This window comes from Carlito syrichta, unplaced genomic scaffold (assembly GCF_000164805.1).
Source record: "Carlito syrichta isolate Samal-C Ts95f unplaced genomic scaffold, Tarsius_syrichta-2.0.1 Scaffold313533, whole genome shotgun sequence".
NCBI classification, from domain to species: Eukaryota; Metazoa; Chordata; class Mammalia; order Primates; family Tarsiidae; genus Carlito; species Carlito syrichta.
The window spans coordinates 122,226-131,755 of NW_007257629.1; the positions used below are offsets into that span (position 1 = coordinate 122,226).

General features: G+C 47.1%; 1 protein-coding gene across 1 annotated transcript in view; it reads right to left on the minus strand.

Annotated features, from left to right (window-relative positions):
- Positions 1 to 9,530, minus strand: part of LOC103273104 (multidrug and toxin extrusion protein 1-like) — a 36,786-nt gene that overhangs the window by 19,482 nt on the left and 7,774 nt on the right. Inside the window, exons 5-9 of the mRNA XM_021718809.1 lie at positions 8,312 to 8,356; positions 4,711 to 4,808; positions 4,318 to 4,415; positions 4,095 to 4,208; positions 3,933 to 4,000 (exon numbers count right to left, since the gene is read on the minus strand). Coding sequence (XP_021574484.1) covers positions 3,933 to 4,000; positions 4,095 to 4,208; positions 4,318 to 4,415; positions 4,711 to 4,808; positions 8,312 to 8,356 — 423 coding nt within the window. The remainder of the gene's footprint in view (positions 1 to 3,932; positions 4,001 to 4,094; positions 4,209 to 4,317; positions 4,416 to 4,710; positions 4,809 to 8,311; positions 8,357 to 9,530) is intronic.

Below are 9,530 nucleotides of genomic sequence, written 5' to 3' on the forward strand. Positions count from 1 at the left end.
CTCCAACTCAAAAAAAAAACCAAAAAAACATATATATATATATATATATATATATATATATCTGCATCCCTGCCTAGAAACTCATGAGTAGGGACAAACATCAAGATTTCCCCCCAAAATAATTTCTTCACTATGAAGGGAAAGATGGTAACTTGACAGGAGAAACCTGGCAGGCCCATCTTAACCAAGCAATCAGAGTTAATGTCACCAGTACTGGAACAAATCATTATCAGGTGCCTCCTGATATGATGCACTGAGAAGAACACAGCATTGCTTCTGTAGGATTCCATCCCCAAAGGGACAGTCAGAACTGATTTATGAGGAAACATCAGCTACGACATATTGAGGGAAATTCCATAATGGTCTGTATTCTTCAGAAATGCCATGTCAAGAAAATAAAGACTGAGGATCTGTTCCAGATTAAAGGACACTAGAGAAATGTGACAGCTTAATGTCAGGGAGAAAATAGTGATAAAGGATATTATTGGAAAAATTGATGGTACTTGAATATGGACTGTGTAGACAGACAGACAGAGTACATAGGGCAAAATGTAAATCTTGGTGAATCCAAGGAAAAGGTATATTACGTCCTTCTTTTTTTAAATTTTTTATTTTGAGTAGAAGTCTCATTCTGTCGCCCAGGCTGGAGGGCAATGGCAAGCTCCCGGCCACGGCAGCCTTGACCTGCTGCTGGGCTCAGGCGATCCTTCCGCCTCAGCCTTCCAAGTAGCTGGAACTACAAGCACATGCCGCCACACCGGGCTAATTTTTTGATTTATTGTAGAGATGGGTGTCTCACCAAGTTGCCCAGGTTTGTTCTGAGTCCGTGGGCTCAGGCAATTCTCTCACCTCAGCCTCCCAAAGTGCTGGGATTATAGGCATGAGCCACCATGCCAGGCCTTACATCCTTCTTTTGATTAAGGAGAAATGTAAATGTAAATTCTCACAGGCCTATTGGAAAGCATAGAGAAACATATGCAGAAGATATAAAATTATACATAAGTTTCACTATTAGAAATTTATCTTAAAGAAATAATCAAACAAGTATACAGAGATAATTGTCCTAGGATATCCACTAAAGTGTGGTTCATATTGAAACATTGGAAATAAACTAAATATGCTGGGCATGGTGCCTCACGCCTATGGGTACCATGGGCAACTTGGCAAGACCTCTTCTCTACAATAAATCAAAAAATTAGCTGGGCGTGGTGGCACACACCTGTATTCCCAGCTACTTGAAAGGCTGAAGCAGAAGGACTGCCTGAGCTCAGCAGGTTGAGGCTGCAGTAGCCGTGATTATGTCACTGCACTCTAGCCTGGGTGGCAGAGTGAGACTCTGACTCAAAAAAAAAAAAAAACTTAAAAAACCAACAACTAAATATTCAAAAATGAAATATTGGTTTTAAAATTATACTACAGACTGGATACGGTAGCTCACTCCTATAAATAATCCCAGCACTTTGGGAAGCTGAGGCGGGAGGGTTGCTTGAACCTAGGAGTTCGAGACCAGCCTAAGCAACACAGCAGACCTAGTTTGTACAAAAAGATCACAGAAAAGTTAGCTGGGTGTGGTGGCATGTGCCTGTAGTCCCAGCTACTCAGGAGGCTGAAGTGGAAGAATCACCTGAACCCAAGAGTTCAACGCTGCAGTGAGCCATGACCATGCTACTGCACTCCAGCCTAGGTGACAGAGTAAGACTGTGACTTAAAAAAAAAAAAATTATACTACTAATTGTGGAATACTATGTACCATTAAGCATTTTGATTTAGATTTAATTAATGAATTACTGAGATATAAAATAAATAAAATATAAAAGGTAGAGTGAAAAATACAGGTTATAGCTCATGCCTGTAATCCCAGCACTTTGGGAGGCAGAGGCAAGAGGTCTGTCTGAGTCCAGGGGTTTGAGACGAACCTGGACAACTTGGAGATCTCTCTTCTATAATACAATAAAAAATTAGCCAGGCATGGTGGCACGCACCTGTAGTTCTAGCTACTTAGAAGGATTGCCTGAGCCCAGCAGGTCAAGGTTGCGTGGCTGTGAGCATGCCACTGCACTCCAGCCTGCCAGCCTGGGTGACAGAGTGAGACTCCGACTCCAAAACAAAAACAAACAAAAAAAATACAAGTTAAATATTTTGTCAGAAATAGAACAAAAACATATGTCCCCAAGAGAATGATTTTTAAGGACAACAGGAAATATAAACCCCCTGTATTTTATGAATATAACCAATAATTGGGGGGATCTGTTTTAGTAGCACAAAAAAATGCCAAGCTCATCTGCTGGCTTTAGTCTTCTCCCACATTACTAACTCCCCTTTCTGTTGTTAAATTTACATATCTAAAGTGACACTCGGTTCCTTCAGAATTTCCGTTTGTTCAGTAAAATGAAGTCAAAGGAAGGCCTCTAGTGACTGGAGTTCTTCTCTAGCAAACAAAATTTCCTTCCTTTTTAAGGCTGAATAATAATCTGTTGTATGCATAGAACACATTTTGTTTCTCTGTTCGTCCACTCATGGACATTTGGGTTGCTTCTTTTTTTGAGTTGGAGTCTCACTCTGTCACCCAGCCTGGAGTGCAGTGGCCTGCTCCCGGCCACCGCAGCCTCAACCTGCTGGGCTCCGGCGATCCTTCCGCCTCAGCCTTCCGAGTAGCCAGAATTACAGGCGCGCACTACCACGCCTGGCTAATTTTTTGATTTGTTGTAGAGACGAGGTCTCGCCTGCCAAGGCGGGTCTCAAACCCTTGGGCTCAGGCAATCCACTCACCTCAGCTTCCCAAAGGCACAGGATTACAGGCTGAGTCACTGAGCCTGGCTTTTGGGTTGCTTCTACCTTTTGGCTATTGTGAATAATACTCCTATGAACACATTTGAACAAATATTCCTTTAAGACCCTGCTTTTTTGCCAGGAGCAGTGGTTCACACCTCTACTCCCAGTGCATTGGGAGGCCAAAGTGGAAGAATCGCTTGAGGTCAGGAGTTGAGGCCAACCCAGGCAATATAGGGATACTCTGTCTATATAAAAAATTTAAAACATTAGCCAGGTGTGGTGGTGGTCTGCACCTATAGTCCCAGCTACTCTGGAGGCAAAGGTGGGAGGATTGCTTGAGCCCAGGAGTTTGAGGATGCAGTTTTCAATTCTTTTGGGGATCTACCTAGGAGTAGCCACAATGTGTTTTCAAAGGCTTCAGAACTAGGCAGGAGCCAGGCATGGTGACATGGGCAGCCTGGTATTCATTGCCATACACCCAGTCTCATCCCTCTTCTATGCCATTCAGCTGGCCCCTTAAGACTTTTGTGTTGTGACAACTGAAAAAGATTCTAAAAGTATGGAAATAAAATCAGATCTTTTGGATTTGAGCTGTGTTAGGAAGACAGAGAAGCAAAGCAGATCATTTGAAATATTTCTGCCCAACCCCGTTCAGTTCACAGGAAACATCCAACCATATTGAAAGCACACTCCCATGCTCAAGGATGAGATTTTACTATTATCCATCATTTATTCTTTTTTTTTTTTTTTCTAGTTGGAATTTCTCTGTCGCCCAGGCTGGAGTATAGTGGCAAACTGCTCATGGCCACCACAGCCTTGACCTGCTAGGCTCAGGTGATCCTTCCAACTCAACCTTCCAAGTAGCTGGAACTACAGTTATGTGCAACCACATCCAGCTAATTTTTTGCTTTTGATTTACTGTAGAGACAAGGGCTCGCCATGTTGCCCAGGCTGGTCTCGAACCTGTGGGCTCAGGCAATCCTCTCGCCTCTGTCTCCCAAAGTGCTGGGATTACAGACGTGAGCCACCATGACCAGCAATCCATCATTTCACAGATGATTACTGAATTATGCATGCCTGTGCTCATCTGGAGGACTCATTCAGATACCCAGCCAGGGAAACATCTAGCTTCTCCCCACGACCAGTCCTCTGTCACTTACCATGTATAGAATGGTAGCCAGTTCATACACGATCGACTGAGCACCCAGCTCCACCATGCCGAGGATACCTGGTGAAGAAAGACAGCTGATGCCTTGTTTTCGGAGGGCCCCCCTCCCCCTGCCATATTCCCACCAGTCGCCATTATCTGTCTTCACACGGACCGCTCAGGAAGCTCCCGATCTCGTAGGCCCACCACTCAATGCACATCATGAGCATGCTGGGGATGGCCAGGCGGAGGAAGGAGGCCCAGTCCTGCAGGCACTCAAGGGACCATCCTGCAGGCGGGAAACACACACACACGTTTCCAATAGATCCGGCCATGGGGCTGGAGCTTCACGTGAGACAAACCCACGTCCAAGTCGGAAGACAAAAGGCATTCTTTACCTCCCCATGTAGCTTGATGCAGTTTTTTCCAGAGGATGTAGAGATAGAGGAACAGAGCCAGAGCGAACTGAGAAATCGTGTTTGCCAGTGCAGAACCTCTGGAAAAAACAGGCCCAGTGAAGGGAAGGTACCTGTCCTCCATCCTCTCCGCGCCTACCTGGGCAAGGAGGGGAGCAATCCAGGCCTTGCTGGGCCATCCTCAGCAGGCCCTGAGGTCCTCTTCCTCCCATGGCAGCATTGCCCTCCATCCCCCAACAGGGTTTTCCAGAGGGATGTGAGAAAGAGACCACATGTGAACACAAGAACCAGCTCAAGGACCCACTCTTTTCTCCCACTGGAAAAGCCACATGCCAGTCATCCCTTCTCCCTGTCCCAAGAGTAGGTTAGACTCACATCACCCCAAGATGCAGTTGATGGAGAAGCAGATAGTTGACAAAGGCATTGAGAAGGTTGGCTGCAACTCCGGTTACAATCTGAGGCAGCACGATTCCCTGGAACAAGGACACCGCATGCCATCCTTGAGATCCACAGGGCAGAACTGCCTTTCTGCTGCCCAAGGACATGTCAGGCTCTAGCTGGCCTGCTAGGCCGGGTCGCAGGCATGGCAGGAGGGCTTAACTGGGAAGGCCACGCCTTGCTGCTACTGCCTTCCCACTCCCCCATCCTCTCTTCCTTTTCTCTTCGAGGTATAAAGTGTGGAGTTCTGGCCCCAGAGAGACACTGGCAGGAAGAAGGTAGCAGAGAGGGAAGAAGGAAAATGTCTCCAACTGTGCAAGACTGGCAGGGGTTAAAAGAATTCAGCAGGCCAGATGGACTGCGGTGGCTCACGCCTATAATCTCAGCACTTTGGGAGGCCAAGGTGAGATGACTGCCTGAGGCCAAGGGTTCGAGACCAGCCTGGGCAACTTGGCAAGACCTCATCTCTACAATAAATCAAAACATTAGCCGGGCATGGTGGCGTGTGCTGCAGTTCCAGCTACTTGGAAGGCTGAGGCGGAAGGATAACCTGAGACCAGCAAGTCAAGGCAGTAAAGGCTGGGAGCATGCCACTGCCCTCCAGCCTGGGTGACAGAGTGAGACTCCAACTCAAAAAAAAAAAAAAAAATTCAACAAGCCATTTTTTGACACTGGATGATAGGAGAAAATAACAATACCTTCTCAGTCAAAATTAAAATTCGGACAATTGACCTAAGAAGATCTCGTGAAACTTAAGTCTCTTTCTGGAGTGCTGCATATCTGACTCTCATAAGTACAGTGACAGGAGGAACACCCAGACTATTTGGCATCTCAAGAAAAGATAGGCATGAAAGTAAAATTTCATTGGACCAAGGAAGTAAAAATCTGTCCTGCTATGCATCAGGATAGAATAATAGACGCAGATACAGTCAGCTGCAAAGGTGAGAAGAAACATCATTTCTCCCCAAGCCATGCTGCCCTGGAAAGTGTCATTACACCCTTTGTTGGGATAACCACCACTTTCAGACTCACTGAGAAATATTGTTCTCTAAAATCAAAGGCTGTTGCCAGGCTCCATGGCTCAGCCTGTAATCCCAGCACTTTGGGAGGCCAAGGCGAGTGGATTGCCTGAGCCCGCGAGTTTGAGACCAGCCCTAGCAACTTGGTGAGACCTTGTCTCTACAATAAATCAAAAATGAGCTGAGTGGGAGCGCACGCTTGTAGTTCCAGTTGATTGGAAGGCTGAGGCGGAAGGATTGCCGGAGACCAGAAGGTTGAGGCTACGGTGGCTGGGAGCATGCCCTTGCACTCCAGCCTGGGCGCCAGAGTGAGACTCAGACTCAAGTAAATAAATAAATAAAATCACAGGCTGTTGAAAGTTTGTGGTTTGAAAACCCACATCAGTAACAAGAAAATATCCTACTCTTGCCTGGAGGCTCAAAATCACTTTAACACAAAGGAGCAGCCTTTATGTCCAATCCAGGTGCAGCGCTTCACATGAGTTCCTGGACGCAGCATTCAGCATCTCCCTTCCACATCTGTCTCAGCTGTGTGGTGCCTCAGACCTGATGTTGACCCCCCTTACCACAGTTTTGCTCTGCCCCTGTCAAACCATGGCTTCCTTTAAATTTCACCTGACTCTTCTCCAAACTCTTATAACTCTTCTTTCTGTGTGTGGGTTCCCCCGCCGCCCTTGGATCCCGTGGTTTCTCTCAATGTGATGGGTCAATCACCCCAACTGCAAACCCAACCTGACTGCGGGTTCATCTCTGGTGGTCTCAGGCTGGTGGGGCCAGGACAAGGGTCGGGCGACCACTTATTTATCAGGAGATCCTGGTTAGTTTTCAGCAAGGGAGTTTGTGATCAGATTTATATTCCAGGCAGATGGCAGCAGGGAGGTGAGTTAAGATCCTCGGAAATGACACAGAGGACAAATGACAAGAAATCAGTTCAGGAGGTGGCAGGGAGGGTGAGGAGAGGAGCAGGCAGAAGCTACAGGACCAGGTGACTGAGCAGATGGGGGTGGGGGAAGATGGACCAGGGATGTGAGGGGCTAAAAACGACAGATCGTTGGGAGAGAAAATGGCTGAGGCCACTCATTGGGATCGAATGCAGGAAGGTGGAGAAACACATGTGTGGGTCAAGAGGAGGAGGTCAAGTCTGCAACATGCATGAGTCTCCTAAAGGCAACTGGAAAGAGTGCTTGGATATTACAGGTGAACATGGGAGCCATGGGAACAGAGATGGAAACCAAAGTCACGCAAGGAGACTGCGCCCTCACAGCTAGAGGAGGCCCAGGGGCGTCACCTTCTCCTCCGAGGTCCTCTCCCTCTCCCACCTGAAAGCCTAAGTATCCCCCACCCTACACCTTTTCCGAGGGTATTAACTTCCTCCAAAATCCCAGCTGCTACTCTTTGGTTGCACACTCAGCTAGAGGTCAAGCTGTCTTCCTAGGGAAGGCCCTCTTCCTCACCTTCAACACCCCAACACGACTTCTGTCACCAAGTTCAGACCTCCCAAACCCTCTCAGCTCCTGCCTCCCTGAGCCTCAGGGTATTGGAGGGAGGAGCTTCATCTCCATTGTCCTTACTAGATCAATCAGAGCCTGAGGTCAGGGCCACCATAGTTGTTGGGTAACTAAGTCAGGGAGAAGGCCCTGCAGCATGCTAAGGCATCTATCCTGCTTCAGACAAAGTTCTAGATTGAAAGGAGACAGCCAGAGACAAATCAGATATGCTGATTTCCTTCTCTTAGTCTAAGCTGTCTCAAGTGCATATTCTAAACACTAAGAAAGATTCAAAATATTCTCTTTTTTGTTAATAGGGTACTGTCTTAAGAACACTGAATAGGTGGAAACTTCCTCCCTTCTCCCCCCCCCCATCCCTCCCTGTTGCATGTCCTGGAAAGCTTGCCTGTGTGATGCTGACCCTTTGCCTGGTGCCCCCATTACTTGGATTTATCTGGAAGGAACTGGGGAGTCTCACATACATGGGCTTCATAAATCCACACCTACCAAGACCAGGGCAATCACACCTGGGTCTTTACTGTTAGCCACATAGGAAGAGTTCTGGCTATGTTAAGTATCATTATTATCTGAGTTTTTAAGTTCCCTCTAAGACAAGTAGGACCTCTTAGACAGAACTAAGACAGAACTGGTTGGCTCCTTGGAGCCAGACAGGCTGTTCTGAGCCTCAGCTCTGTCTAGGGAGCAGACTGGCATGCACCCTGCCTTCCAGGGAGCTGGTTTAAAATGCAGGGCCAGAAAAAACACTGCAGCTCTGATCCTACCCTGCCAATGGCAATATTTCCAAGTGGAAATTGGATAAGAATTTTCCAGAGCCAAAAATAATGTGTTCTTTCCTTGATATCACTTAACAAACCTCTCAACATCAAAACCCTGAGTGCACAACACTGAAGAATGTCTATCCATGGTTCCCCTGGATAAACTCTCTGGTCCCAGCGTGTCTTCAGGACCCCCAATCCCAGAAGGGTACAAACGCCCATTAGCCTCCCAAAGGAAGAGGATAGTCAGCATTACCTGGTTGAGCAAATATTTAACTTGTAACACATAAAGAAACGTTGCCTGCAAGAGGAGAGATAAACGTTAATGTTTTGGCCTTGCCAGACAGCAGCGAGATCACACAGCAGGGAGCTGGGAGCCATGGCCGGCTTGTGCCGTAACCAAGGCTTGGCTGCCCCCACTCCAGCACGGAGCCAACAGAGGCTGCCAATTGAGGATGGCAGTTATGACCGAGGGGCTTCATACATCTCTTTTATGGATGAACATTATCCAAGCCACTACTCATCCTGCAAAAGGAAGTGCAGTTTCCTCGGGTGCATGACAAGGACTCTTCTGAGGATACTGGCATGGAAAGGAGGCCTCCGGGAAAACTCCAGATGAGGACCTCTATAGAAGAGGCTAGAGTCCTATTTGGTGGGATCATTAAAGAATGTCACATTGAAAAGGTTGCAGGATAGGTTGGACATGGTGGCTCATGCCTGTAATCCCAGAACTCTGGGAGGCCAAGGCGAGAGAATTGCCTGAGCCCAGGAGGTCGAGGCTGCAGTGAACTGTGATCGTGCCACTGCACTCCAGCCTGGGGGACAAAGTGAGACCCTGACTCAAAAAAGATCACACCGAACCCTGAATTGTACCCCACATCTTTATAATAATAAAAAAGATTACAGGATAAATTAGAGAGCACGATGCTAAACTATAGACTGGATTGTGTCCCCTAGATTCACATGTTGACGTACTAACCCCCAATGTGACTGTATTTGGAGGTTTTTTTGTGTTCTGTTTTTTTTTTTTGAGTCAGAGTATCACTCTTGTGGCCCAGGTGGAGTGCAGTGGCACGCTCATGGCCACCATAGCCTTGACCTGCTGGGCTCAGGTGATCCTTCTGCCTCAGCCTTCCAAGTAGCAGGAACTACAGGCATGTACCACCACACTGGCTCATTTTTCTTTTTTTTAAATTTATTGTAGAACCGAGATCTCACCAAGTTGCCTAGGCTGGTCTCAAACCTCTGGGTTCAGGCAATCCTCCTGTCTTTGTGGAGGTCTTTAAATATGTGATTAAATTAAATGAGGTCAATAAATTAACATAAGGTCATTAGGGTGGAGCCCTAATCCAATAGAACTGGTGTCTTCATAAAAAGACAGAATATTTAGCCAGGTATGGTAGCACATGCCTGCAGTTCTGGCTACTTGGAAGGCTGAGGTGGAAGGATCACTGGAGCCCAGCAGGTTGACGCTG